The sequence below is a fragment of the Gastrolobium bilobum genome, unplaced genomic scaffold, assembly GCF_033153095.1.
Source record: "Gastrolobium bilobum isolate Gb01-03AN ecotype WA unplaced genomic scaffold, APGP_CSIRO_Gbil_v1 utg3777, whole genome shotgun sequence".
In the NCBI taxonomy this organism is placed as follows: domain Eukaryota; kingdom Viridiplantae; phylum Streptophyta; class Magnoliopsida; order Fabales; family Fabaceae; genus Gastrolobium; species Gastrolobium bilobum.
Genome location: NW_026899610.1, coordinates 51,479 through 66,260, shown reverse-complemented (window position 1 = coordinate 66,260; position 14,782 = coordinate 51,479). Strand labels below are relative to the sequence as shown.

At 37.0% G+C, this 14,782-nt stretch overlaps 1 protein-coding gene across 2 annotated transcripts in view; it reads left to right on the top strand.

Annotated features, from left to right (window-relative positions):
- LOC133291951 (serine/threonine-protein kinase EDR1-like) overlaps positions 1-14,782 on the top strand; it is a 29,163-nt gene that overhangs the window by 10,409 nt on the left and 3,972 nt on the right. For both annotated transcript variants that reach the window (XM_061490310.1, XM_061490309.1), the window contains exons 8-11: positions 1,841-1,936; positions 3,006-3,104; positions 6,698-6,818; positions 12,845-13,133. In XM_061490310.1, the coding sequence (XP_061346294.1) occupies positions 1,841-1,936; positions 3,006-3,104; positions 6,698-6,818; positions 12,845-13,133 (605 nt within the window). The remainder of the gene's footprint in view (positions 1-1,840; positions 1,937-3,005; positions 3,105-6,697; positions 6,819-12,844; positions 13,134-14,782) is intronic.

The following is a 14,782-nucleotide window of genomic DNA, read 5'->3' as shown; positions in this document are numbered from 1 at the left end:
ACTGAGTCTCGACCATGTGATAAAATCGGATAAATATCTCTGGCACTTCAGACTTGTCTTTCATCAAGAATATCCATGTCACCCGAGTACAATCGTCAATAAAAGAAACAAACCACTTTGCACTTGAAATACTATGCACTTTAGAAGGGCCCCAAACATCAGAATGAATCAGAGAAAAATGTTCAATGCTTTTGATAGCACTAGAAGGAAAGGACCAGTGTTATTAAAACCGGACCGGCCCGGCCGGTCCGACCGGTTGACCCGGAAACCGGTCCATCAACCGGTCCGGTTATAACATTGGACCGCTTAAGTAATCGACCCGGCATTGACCCAGTGACCCGGTCATAAACCGCGGTCCGACCGGTAAACCGGTACCGGTTTGTTCTTCAAACCGGTTTTTCAAAATTAGTTACAAAATCTTTTTTTGCAGCAAGTGAGATTCGAACACACTACCTTGGAGTAAAGAGAGCCGTTTCCTACCACTACGCCACCATCACTTGTTGAATAATTTATACCATTTAATATATTTATCATATAACTTTTAAGTTAAGAGAATTATTTCAAAAACTGCATGTAATGGGGTTCGAACCCCTTGCATTAAGGATAAACAACATAGCAAATACCACTAAACTACAGCAGGTTATTGTGTAGATGGCACCATTTAATATATTTATTATATAATTAAGTATAAAATATAAATTTATATATATATATCCGGTTCATGCGGTTCAACCAGTGACCCACCGGTTGAACCATTGACCCAGTGACCCGGTACCTAGACCGGGTCAATGACCGGTCCGGTTCTAATAACATTGGAAAGGACACTCGATGGTGTTTTGCAAATTCACAAACATCGCAATGAAAGGTCTCAACTGACTGATTTAGAAACAAAGAAGGAAACACTGACTTCAATAGACTAAATGGTGAGTGCCCCAGACGCTTGTGATGGAGCCGAATAATAGACTCCGCCGTAGAAGGATGACGTGTCATCAATAGCTGATTTTTGGTATCATTTGTAGCGTGTTCTGGAAGAAGATAATACAACCCACTCTGCTCCTCATCAACTCTAATTGTCTTCCTCGTGGTAAGATCATGAATAACACAATGAGAAGGGAAAAAGGTGATAGAACAATTCAAATTAGTTGTTAGCTTTTGAATGGAGATAAGATTAGTGGAAAGCTGAGGAACATAAAGAACATTTTTAAGAAACAAGGAAGGTTGAATTTGAATGTCACCAGAACCAATAATTGATTTATGGAATCCATCGGCTACGGCTATAGTATGACTACCAATAGCAGGATGATAAGAAAGAAAAGACTCTCAGCAAGACAAGTCATATGATCAGTTGCACCAGAATTCAAAATCCATGAGGTTTTAAAATCAGTGCAAGAAGTAAGAAGAGATGTAGAACATGTTTTCTTACCAGACAAGATCAAAGAATTGTCAGATGGCTTAGGCAAAGTATCAATAGAGGCCTTAAGCTGCTCCAACTAGCCTTAAGAGCTCTCTATTTATAGAGGCTGAACTGAATGACTTAATGGGTTAAGCCCAAAGAAGATTCTAGAATGAAAAATAAATGAAAATAAATAATTACAATACAACTATTTACAACACTTAGTTTAAAGACAAACTCACTTTAGAGGAGCTTTTTCCCAAATTTTTCTGCTTAGGACATGTCAATTTTGTCTTTCTGATTGGTTTATGTATGTGTTATCGTTTTGCATTTTGTGGTAAGGGTATCTAATTCTAAACGATCTCAAAATTGTATATACTAACTTTAAAATTTAAAAGTTTATGGTCTGTCTTCTTTTCTGTGTTTGAAATATTTCTGGTTTTGCAGTCCGGAACATCCATCATTTAGAGCACGTGCACGGTCCATGCTTAGTGGTGATAGAACAGCATTTAGAGATTTTGCTGATGACCAGGCTACATCAAGGTTTTTACCTTTATAATCCATTAACATTTGCTTATACTATGTTATTGAAAAGTTATAGAGCCTTACGTCGATTTGTTAGTCTCTATGCCATTAGCGGCTAGCTACTTTATTTTTTCTGTTTTTGGGCTCCCCTTATGTTTTGAATGAAAAACGCTTGCTAATAAACTTTTCTTTACCTAAGCTTGTGTTGCTCTATCATGCTTTTCACTTTTTTTTTGTGAAACTATTTATCATGTATGTACCTGACTTTTAGGTTATTCTATATCATTCTGGGGCAAGACATGGTGATAACTGATATTTATTAGTATGATACAACAATACTATATATGATGCGTTTACATAGTATTTATCAAATGATATGCTACTTGAGGTGTACCCAAACTCAGGATGAGATTCACAAAGACAAATTTATGACATGAGAACCCTTTTTTGGTTTGTGTGGGAATCTACTTGAGCTATGGAATCTACAGATTTAATATGGTAATTATTTGCATTTTCACTAGATGGCACAGAATATTGTAAAATTGTAATAATCTTGTGTAAAAACTTTGGATAAGTTTGTGCAGTAATCTTAAATATCTTTACCTTCAGTTTGTGTCAGTTCAAGTCTGAATAGCTGCTATCAAAACTGACAACGTCTAAAATTAAATTAAATAATAGAAAAAAAATTGATAAATTTATCATCACTGTAGATGGTGGAGGGGATTAGGGACTTTCGAGATGATTTGCTTTTCTGCTCATATTATTTTCTGTTGTGCTTTTTTGTTGCTTTTGAGGCATTGTTTTCGTATACACATCATTTGATGCTAGTGGGTCTTTCCTCTTCAAATAGGTTTGTTGAATTGAATGGGATTTTAAGTTAGATAAAGATTTGTTTGATGGCATTTACTTCATTTGCTTAGATAAAGATTTGTTGTATGGCATTTACTTCATTTGCTCTTTACTTTTTCATGGTTTACTATGAGCATATGTGGAGTTATTTACCATATTGTTTATTTGTCCTTGTTCTTTATTATCTCATGTTTTCTTAAAATATATGATTTATAAGAGTAGTTTGTCCATTTCTCAGATCCAGTTATAGGTCAGATGGTGCATCTTCGTTAGAAGCTCGTAGGATACGAAGAAGAAGCATCAGCATTACCCCAGAGATTGGTGATGACATCGTAAGGTTGATTGTTACTCTAAGATGCTTCTGGATTTGTAATTGCTTCATTGTGGAGTGTGCTGTACTTGGTGCCTATGTAGCACAAACACTTCAAAAAACATGAAGTGTTGGTGTCCAACATCTCGACACGGCGTCCGACACATGGTCAACATATATATTAATAAAAGGGTTTAGTATTTGTCCTTTTGAAGGACATTAAGTTATGCCATTTTAAGTGAGAGAAAGACACAAGCAATGAAAATCATAAGAGAAAAAATGGATGATTTTTTTTTAAATTTAAATTTTAAATAAAAAAATACTAGGTAGTATCTTTCCCTCACTTAAAATGACACAATTATACGTTCTTTAAAAGGATAAACATTTTTTCCTTAATGAAATTATAATTTAAAAAATTTATAATTTACAAAAAAAGATCTGGACAAAAATGTCATTATATATGAGGATTCCTTTACCCAAAAGGGCCTTATTTTTTTGCGCATTTTTCTCTGTCTGGATTTCTCTACCAATCAAATCACAGTCAGAGAGCAAGACGCTCTTCTTCTCTTTCAGTGCCATTCTCATTTCCTCTGGGGTTTATCTCCGTTTGATTGAACTCCTCTTCTCCCAAAATGCCATCTCCAACGCTTCCACAATCGGAGCGCTAGTGCGCATGCTTCTGCCGATGTGCAGTGTAGTTGAATCTGGCTCCTCGATCTACTGCATTTTCCACCTGTCAGTTTATCTATTACTAGAATTTCCTTTCCATTTGCATTTTTTTTGCTTAAATTGATTATGTTTTACATAAATTGATAATTTTCCATTTTTCCTACCTAAAAATTGACCAAATGACTCGGAAATATTCAATAACTCGTTCCTTTTCTTTGAAATGCATTATAGTAATCGCAAATTAGTTGAGACCTTGGTTTCGTACTTAATTCTTCTGGTGGTGATGTTATTTGATTTTGATATTTCACTTCCCTAGATTAAAGTTTTTAAAATGCAAAGAAACTGTAGTTTTCGTGGGTTTTAAGTCGGTGATGGAGTCAAATGTTATTCTAGATGAAAATGCTTCATGAATGTAGTCTACATATTTTATGGTTTTCTATGGATATTCTATTATTTTTGCTTTATATTAATGTAATGGTATTATGGAAATGATTTATTTTCTTTGAATCTTTTTTGGTTAAATTGATGTGTATTATCAGTTTAGTTTTATCTTTTTGTTAAATTATTGAATATTAAATGTAATATACACTATATAAATTAAAAATATTATTTAATATTAAAACGTGTTGAAATCCACATTTTTTTATAATTGACGCGTCGGAGTGTCATACAGTGTCGTGTCACGTGTCGGTGCTACATAGCTTGGTGCATTGTGTTATGTGCTTTGAAATGTTTGAATGAATTGCTGCTTTTCCATTTTTTAGCTTTTTTCTTCCACATGATTCTGTCATTTTGGACATAAGCATGCTGACGTCCATTCCTGCATATGTTAAAGATGATAGTTTCCCTGGATCATTCTGTTCACTAAACACGTTTTTGTGTAGGTGTCTAGTTAATCAATTTTTTTTTTAAATCAACGATTATCCTTTCATCTTATTTTCTGCATTTGGTTGTTCAAATTTAAAAGGTTTGGTTTTGTTTTTCTCTTTTTAGTTATTTGACTCTTTGCATTAACAACAGACTCTGTTATTAATTTGAGACTTACCCTTTCATTAGTAGAAAATGATGTTACCACTGCAACCGAGTTCATAAAGTAAGAGTCTTCTATTTATTTATTTTAATCTCATGATTGATTACAGATGCTTAGGTCAGGACTAATTATTTGTATTTAGAAAGTATAGATTCGTAACATAACATCTTTTACCATTTGAAGCTGGATGTGATTTATTTGTGGATCAAACATAACATCTTTTCCCATTTGAAGATGGATGTTATTCATTTGTGGCTATTTTAGCTCTTCTTTCAGTTCTTTGGTTTTTTCACAATCCAGAGGTAAATGAAGTGCCTTATGATCTCATTATTTAAACTTGCCCCGTTAGAGGTTGAGTATGGTGAAATGGTAAGGCTGCTGCCTTGTGACAGACAGGTTCTAATCACTGAAACTGATAAGACCCAGGAATTTAGGGAGTTACTAGGAAGTTATAGAAATAGTTAGGTGGTCTTTATGAAAAAGGCAAAGGCTTAGCTTAAATTGTAGGAGAGGTAGAAAGGAAGGCTGGAGAGCATTTAGATTTTTTAGTTTGGGAAAACAAATTAGTGACTCAGTTGTAAAGGGAAACCCTTGGAGGAGATTTTTCTCCTTTTTTATGTAAAGATTCAGCTTTCAATAATAGTCCTTATTCATCCTTTCTCTCTTCCACAGTACATACAATCGGCTTTCTCATTAGTAGCTTCATAAGGAAAACAGTCTCTCTGCTTATGGGGTTAAGGTTGCATAGTACATCTGGCCCTCCCGAGTCCCCTCAGTGGAAGGAGCCTCTTGCACTGGGCTGCTCTTTTTTACTGTCAGATCCATGGCACTTCGGAGCAGTGCTATCAAACTTTAGATCGGTTATTGACTCGGTCGGGGTACTAGATTACTAGTTTAACCAATTAGTCACTTGAACTAGATATATGTAGAATTATATAATAAATATAAGAGTAGAAGCATTATAACAAGCATTTAGCTGTGCCTTAGTGGTTAATGTTGCATGTATTCTTCATTAGGTCACAAGTTTGAATCCACATATGGAATTGTCTTAAAAAATTTACACAAAATTCAAAGAACCAATTCAACCCAGAAACTTGGTGCCAGTTTAAAGCTTTTTCACCATTTTCCAGACTGGTTTGCTGCTTAATGGGTGAATTGACTGGACCAGATTGGTTGGTGGTCCTGTTCCTGGTTGAACTAGTCAGATCGACCAGTCTGCTCTGATTTTAATAACATTGCTTTAGAGTTTTCTCTTTTTGGAGGAGTTTGATGCATTTCGCTTGAGTGTAATGCAGGATTTTTTAGTTGCAGATATTTTCCTCCTTGTTTTATATGGAACAGACTTTGTTTTAGTAAATTGGAGGTGCAAACACCTAGGTAGGTCATAGGGGAGGGAGATAGGTGGCCTTGTGGAGGAACTAACATCTGGCATTGTCATCTAAGCCGCCAAGTGGGCCAGTGCTAATTGAGCTAAAAGCTCATTGGCAAGGGTTTTGTTTATCTGATATGATAGGGATGAACTCTTTTATCTGTTTTCCGTAGTAGTCCTTTCCTTTTTTTCTCCTCTCAGTTTTAAGAGGATTCCTTATTCTTGTGCCATGTACACTTCTACATTCATTATAAATACTTTTATGTAAAACAAAAATGCATTGGGTCACGATTGCTTGGTCAGTTTGTCTTTGATTGTATTCTAACTCAACTTCCAAAAGAACTAATTTGATAGATTATTATGGTGGAGGCCCGACTACTTTATCTGGTTCCTGCGTTATGCTAAATAACAAATGCAGAGAATGGATGATTGTAATACGTACTTGGGTCAAGTGCATTAATGATCCTTTATTTCCAATTTTCAAATTGCATAGTCATTTGTAATACGTAAGTTGATTTAATACTGTTATAACTTGGTCACTATTCACTGTAGGGCTGTACGGGCAATGAATGAAACACTGAAGCAAAACCGTCTTCTGAGAGAACGAGGGGATGATAACTCATTCTCCCATTCTCCAAACAATAGAAGTAGTGATGCCAATCTTCAGAAAAATGTATGTCTGCATTATTTTGGTAAACGTGGAGTATACTATTATTGAAATCTTTCTCTGCCTGTGCATCTTTCACCATCTCATCAAACAATTCTTTTTATATTGCTAAATTATAACTTTGTCCTATTGTTGTGACAGTCCTGATGAAAATGCCCTTCATTTTGTTGAATGAGGCAAATTTGTTTTGTTTCCTGATCTGTTTTGCATAAATCATAGTTTGTGTTATGCATCTTGCCTTAGAGTTGTCCTGGCTGACAAATTGTCGTCTTAAGAAATTTCTCTCCTCTGTGCCAATATTTCTGGTGTTGGTTCTGCCTTATCTTTTGATTTGTTTCTCATAATATTTTTGTGTTAATATTCATTTCTCAGAAATTTTCTGTTGCTTCCTTATCACCCAAAATATTTTGTTTGCAACTTCTTATAGAGGCCATTTATTTAGATATTTGTATTGGAGAAAAATTGAAATGTTAAGGGAAGATTATGTAAAGTACCCAAAACAAGTTCAATTTGAACTAAATAATTTCTTATAATGGATTATACAGTATTTGTAACTAGGTTGCAAGAAATCCGAGTCTATGATTTGAAATTGTTCCTGACATTGGTGCTAAAGAATAGATCTGGGTAACGATGAAGCTTATAAGGTCAATTGCTGCCTGTTTGGGTGGTCTGGACAGTACCTGCAAGACAGATTTGGGTCTGATGGATTTCAGGGCAAATTGAAAGATATAGAGTTTCGATCTGGTGATTAATGATGTCTTCCAAAAATTAAGTAAAACAGTATATATTTATAAAAACCAGCACTCCCCATAAAATCCCAACTAGCGAGGGTGGGGTGAGGGCAATCCTTGTACGCAGCCTTACCCTTGCATAATTGCAAAGAGGTTGTTTCTCAAATTTGAACCCGTGATATTTCAGTCACAAAGGAACAATTTTACCACTGCTCCAAGTTTGCCCTCTTAAACAATATAAATTTATAATAAGAAAAAATCCTAGGCATCACACAATCAAGAAAGAACAAATGTTGTCATAATTCGTAACGCTGATTTCTTTTTTTACTGATGAAAAAGAATGCATTAACATGATTTAAATTGACCTTCGGTAATTTATATACTAAATGATTTAATAATAGATTCCTAATTCTGTAAGGATTGAGACTCTATACTACTACTAAATCCTTAAGGGAGACTTAGACATTTGAAAAATACTCAGTTTCACCTAAATAACATAAACCAAATACCAAATTCAACCCTAGATCTGGGAGTACAACAACCACAAAACTGCCCCTATGACTGAAAATATGAAGTTAAATAAAGTAACATTTACTAACACTAAGAACTGTAAATAATTGTGGTCTAAGCTAGAATATTCAGACAATTTAATTTTAAACTTGCACTTTCTTTGTGCTAGTGTGTCCGGCATCAGGTCTGCTATGGCTTCTGTTAGAATATATTAAATATGATTAAATATGATTAGTCTGTAATTATTATGATTAGATATGATTAGTCTGTAATTAATTCTGATTGTATTAGGTTTGTATTAGGTCTGGGCCTTTCACTTAAGCCCATTAGAGTCTCTATATATTGTAACCCTCTAAATTAGATCAATACACAACATATTATTTTACATTTAAGTTGGTATCAGAGCTCTTTCGTTCTGGGGACCCTCGCTTCCGCTTAGAAACTTTGTTTTTGCTTTAAAACCTAAGCCCACTGCTTAGGAGTCCTCTTTCTTGCCGTGCGTCCTTCCGGCAAGCCTTCTAGGGCTGTAAACAGCCTCTAAGTGATTTTTCCAAACGCGTCAGCACCTCCGACGGCCACCGGAACCACCGCCCGCCGTCAGAATCACTGTTCAGGCCACCAGAGACTTTTTCTGGCGACTTTTCCGACCAAACTTCACGCGATCAGGACCCTCTCTTCCCGGCGACCAGGTCTGTGGTGGTCCGGTCAACAACGCATCTCCCACGCGCCGTCACGCGCCACCTGTCTTCTCTGCGCATGGGCTTCACGCGCCACCTTCTGCCGGCGCGTGAGCACTATTCTGGCGGCTTTTTCCGGCCGGTCTTGGACAGAGAAGCTCGCCTTCTCCTCCCCTTTCTGGATCTGTGACTGTTTCTCTGTGGGTCTGACCTTAGACGCGTGGTTCTTCTTGATTGGATATCGTTTGCCTTCGTTTACGGCTTTTATATTTTATCTTTAAATGGCAGCAACATCTCCTGATCTCTCGGAGGTTAACTCTCTTTCTATTGTTGCAAATATAGCTCAGTCAAACAATGCATCATTTGGTTCAGGTTCGGACTATGCTGCACTCCAAACCCCTCTCAGGAAGGCTTCTCCTCAGTCTCAGCCTTATACTGGTAATCCCGTTGCTTGTGTTTCTCATTCTACATCACTTGGCACTTGGATATTTGATTCCGGTGCTACCGATCATCTCTGTGGTAATAAGGAACTCTTTACATCTCTTACTTGTTATGATCATTTACCGTCTTTTACCCTTGCGGATGGAACCAAAGCCCCAGTTCGTGGGATTGGACAAGCTCGTCCGACCTCTACCTTGGCCCTGACATCTGTCTATTACATTCCTGGCATCCCTTATAACTTAATTTCTATTAGTAAGTTGATCCACTCCCTCACTTGCACCATTACTTTCTCTAACCATTCTGTTTCTGTGCAGGATCCGGGTACGGGGAAAATGATTGGAGTGGGTCGTGAGTCACGGGGGCTTTATTATCTGGATGTGCTTCGTCCTTCAGTAGCATGCTCTCTCACAGAATCTCCACAACTTATCCACAGTCGCCTTGGTCATCCAAGTCTTTCAAAGTTGCAGAAAATGGTTCCTCTTTTGTCCGGTCTTCAGTCTTTAGATTGTGTGTCATGTCAACAAGGGAAGCATACACGCTCCTCTTTTGCCAGTCGAGTCAATAAACGAGCTGATGTCCCTTTCTCTCTTGTTCATTCAGATATCTGGGGTCCAAGTCGTACCTTGTCTGTCTTAGGTTTTCGGTATTTCGTTACCTTTATTGATGATTTTTCCCGTTGCACTTGGACCTATTTAATGAAAAATCGTTCTGAGTTATTTTCCATTTATAAAAAGTTTTCTACTGAGATCCATACTCAATTTGGTGTTTCTATTCGTATTCTACGTAGTGATAATGCTAAGGAATATGTTTCTATTGATTTTTCTAATTTCTTGGCCACACAAGGTACTTTACATCAAACTACTTGTCCTCACACTCCACAACAAAATGGGGTGGCTGAACGTAAAAACAGACATCTCATTGAAACTGCCCGTACCCTTCTTATTCATATGCAGGTTCCCCTTCACTTCTGGGCAGATGCTGTACTCATCTCTTGTTTTCTCATCAATCGCATGCCTTCATCTGTGCTCCACAATGACATTCCTCATAATCTATTGCTTCCAGATGTTCCTCTTTATCCTCTAACTCCACATGTCTTTGGTTGTACTTGTTTTGTTCATGATCTCACTCCTGGTAAGGATAAGTTAACATCCAAAGCCTTTCAGTGTATCTTTCTTGGTTATTCTCGTCTTCAAAAGGGTTATCGTTGTTATTCTCCCGACCTTAAGCGTTACTTAGTTTCCGCTGATGTCACTTTTCTTGATCAACAACCCTTTAATTCTATCCCATCTCAGATGTCACAGGTTGATCATGTACTTCCTGTCCCTTTTCTTGACTTGTCTTTGCCAGTTGCAGGTGCTTCTATTCCAGTTGAGCAACCTATTGCTTCTATACCTGAGGACCGTCCACTTCTCACCTATCAGCGTCGCAAAACTGTGCCTCCTGTCGACTCGACTCTTGCTGACTCATCGCCCACTGCTGTTGCTTCTTCCCCTCCGGATCCTTCATCAGAGACTCTTCCCATTGCTCAAAGAAAAGGTACACGTACTACTCGTAACCCTTATCCTCTTTATACCTTTTTGAGTTGTGACCGTCTTTCTTCACCTCATTTCACCTTTGTTTCTAGTCTTTCTTCTATTTCTATTCCTAAGACCACAGGTGAAACACTTTCCCATCCAGGGTGGCGCCAAGCAATGCTTGATGAGATGACTGCACTTCATTCCAATGGCACTTGGGACCTTGTTTCTGCTCCTCCAGAGAAGTCTATAGTTGGTTGTCGCTGGGTTTTTACTGTGAAAGTTGGACCTGATGGCCATATTGATCGTCTCAAGGCACGTTTAGTTGCCAAGGGTTTTACTCAAATCTTTGGCCTTGATTATAGCGATACATTTTCTCCGGTCGCTAAGATGGCGTCAGTCTGCCTCTTTCTTGCCCTTGCTGCTGTTCGTCAGTGGCCACTCCTTCAACTTGACATCAAAAATGCCTTTCTTCATGGTGATTTACAAGAAGAAGTTTACATGGAGCAACCACCTGGTTTTGTTGCTCAGGGGGAGTCTGGAAAGGTGTGTCATCTTCGGAAATCCTTATATGGTCTCAAGTAGTCTCCTCGAGCATGGTTCAGTCGCTTCAGTTCTGCTGTTCAGGCGTTTGGCTTAATCCGCAGTAAAGTTGACCATTCTGTGTTTTATAGGATTACATCTCCTGATAAGTGTATCTATTTGTTAGTCTATGTTGACGACATCATTCTCACCGGAAGTGATCAAGACGGAATTCGTCAGTTAAAACAGCATTTGTTTAGTACATTTCAAACAAAGGACCTTGGGAAGCTGCGTTACTTCTTGGGAATTGAGGTGGCGCAATCCAGACAGGGCATTTCTATCTGTCAAAGGAAATATGCCTTGGATATCCTAGAAGAAACTGGTATGTTGGGGAGTAAACCAGTTGATACACCTATGGATCCTAATGTCAAGTTATTTCCCGGACAGGGGGAGCCGTTATCTGATCCTGGACGTTATCGGAGGCTAATTGGGAAGCTCAACTATCTTACTGTGACTAGGCCAGATATTTCTTTTGCTGTTAGTACGGCTAGTCAGTTTCTTGATTCCCCTTGTGATTCACATTGGGATGCTGCTGTGAGGATCCTCCGATACATCAAAGGAGCACCAGGAAAAGGTTTGTTGTATTCAGATCAGGAAAATACAGAAATTTGTGGTTATTCAGATGCTGATTGGGCAGGATCACCCTCGGACAGACACTCTACTTTATTGTGTCTTCTTTGGAGGAAACTTAATTTCGTGGAAGAGCAAGAAACAACCTGTTGTTGCTCGATCTAGTGCAGAAGCTGAGTATCGTGCAATGGCAAATGCTACCTGTGAGTTAGTCTGGTTAAAGCAGTTGATTCAGGAGCTTCATCTTTGTGAACAGAAACAACCCATGACACTCATATGTGATAATCAAGCTGCGCTACATATATCCTCTAATCCTGTCTTTCATGAGAGGACCAAACATATAGAGATTGATTGTCACTTCATTCGAGAAAAGATTCAGTCAGGAGAAATCAAGACTGCTTTCGTCAACTCCTCTGATCAACTAGCAGATGTCTTCACTGAAGTTCTTAGAGGTCCTTGGGTTCAATATATTTGTAACAAGCTTGGTGCTCACAATATATACGCACCAGCTTGAGGGGGAGTGTTAGAATATATTAAATATGATTAGATATGATTAGTCTGTAATTATTATGATTAGATATGATTAGTCTGTAATTAATTCTGATTGTATTAGGTTTGTATTAGGTCTGGGCCTTTCACTTAAGCCCATTAGAGTCTCTATATATTGTAACCCTCTAAATTAGATCAATACACAACATATTATTTTACATTTAAGTGCTTCCAACCATTTAAAATTCATGGTTGTATTGAAGTTAGTGTCTTGGGAATTATGTATGTTTTTCATTATTGATGAATGATTATAGTATTAATAGGTGTGGCTTGGTCTTAAAAAAGTTGGATTACCTTTTGTTTTAAAACATGGAGTTTGCCTTTTCCCTTTTGTTTTCTAGAAGAAAAGAGAGAAAGAGAAGGAGATTGGGGGGGGGGGGGGGGGGGTGTATTTGCTTGTTCAGTTCAATTAAAATATCTTCCAAGTCCTACATATGTTTCTCATTCTGCAATGACAGGTGTCAAATTTCGGTGTTCATGGTCATGATGAAAGGTCCGTCTTATATTCTCTTCAGCGTGACGAAGTAACTTCACAAAAGGCAATGTCATTACCGTCTTCACCGCATGATTATAGAGGTCATGCTTCTGAGAGCAGCGGGCCATCAAGATATGGAGTGAATGATGAAATGGAGTCGACTTGGAATAGAGTACTTGAATCTCAGATGTTCAATAATAAACCTCTGTTACCATTTGAAGAATGGAATATTGACTTCTCAGAATTAACTGTTGGCACTCGTGTAGGGATTGGTATGTATTACCCCTCATAGTTATTGAAATCAAGTGATTTATAATTTGTACACAGTGAAATTCAATATCATCCATGTGATACAAATTGTGTACAAGTTTAAGAGTCCTGATTGAATTGCAGAGATGATTTTGAATCACTGCATCTGGCTAAATCACACTCGTCAAATTGTTAATGGGGGCTGGATTTCTACATTTCTGTGTTATAAATTAGGGATTTTTCACATTAGCTGTGACCGATCTGGATCAGATGTCGGTCGCAAACCCAATACAGTAATGTAGACAGATTTGATCAGATCTGTGTTGGGTTTGCGACAGGCATGTGATCCAGATCTGTCACAGCTAATGCGAAAAATCCCTAATTTTTTCATTACCTAGTTTTTAATTGGAAAAAATTGGTCTCAGAGAGCCTTAAAAACCTTCAGTACTAAATATGCTTCCCGCATCTGAAAGCAATGGGTGATTCTTTTTCCATTTTCTTTTCTTTTCATTTTTTGGTGTTGTCAGTATCAAGGCTTGGAGTTGTCTGGGAATGTGGATCTCATTCAAGTGAGGTAAAGGGAAAAAGAGAAGGAAGCGCTGTTAAATTTCAGTCAAGGAAGTAGTGTATTGAGAAACTGGAAAGAAATAAAATAATTAATGTTAGTGAAGAAACTGAACTTATTTATATATACATATATTTTTATTTCATTTTATTTTATTTTATTATTTTATTTGTGTATTTTTATTTATTTATTTATTTATTTATTTTTTATTTTTTTTTTACTTTTTTTCAACCGTTTTGTATCTTTCATGTGGGTTCATCTACCACCGACCCCAATTAATTTGGGATAAAGGTGTTGTTGATGTTGATGTTGAAGAAACTGAACTTATAATTAGTTATTGAGGAATTGGAAAACTAACCAAACATAATGATTAAAGAAATCCAGCTTATGGAATTCATAAAGAAAGAAACCAGAATTAAATGCTCAACATACAAGGAAAAAACAAACTAAAAAATTAGGTATCATGCTAATATTATTATTACAATTTGTGAGTTTTTTTTTTCGGGTGAAATTTTTTAGTACTTTTTAATTTGTTATTAAGTGGTACAATATGATACCATTGATGATTCAGAAACTATCCCTTTCAATTCATAATTTGAAATGCCTGGAAAGAACCATGCTTTTCATCATTTATTGTCTAGTTTCTTTGTGCCAATTTCTTTCCTTATGCTGCTTTATGTTTGGCTTGTGCAATTTCTGGATAAAGCAACTTTCTTGCTTGGTTTCTTTTCATATTTTACATCTCCAGCATGCTTTCTCTTTGAGAACTGAAAAACACAGATGAATCTCATTGTTGCTGGAAGTTTTCCCTTTGTTTCTTTGCTGACTGTAAAGTTTACAAGAGTAGGGTAACAAGGTGAGACAGAAGTAGTGTTTCTAGAGTAGGTGAAGGAATGAAGTTTTAGTTAGGAATGATAGATGAGACATTTTATTTGTGTCTTGTCTTTATGGTTTAAGATGGAAAAACTGAGATTGAAGGTGATGTCTTTTATGATTAATCATTGAAATATGGGTTGTTGTGCTAGGAGAAATTTTTTTTTTTTGGGGGGGGGGGGGGGAATTCTATGTATTGATCAAAATTATTGAGGTACATCTAGAAGGACTACT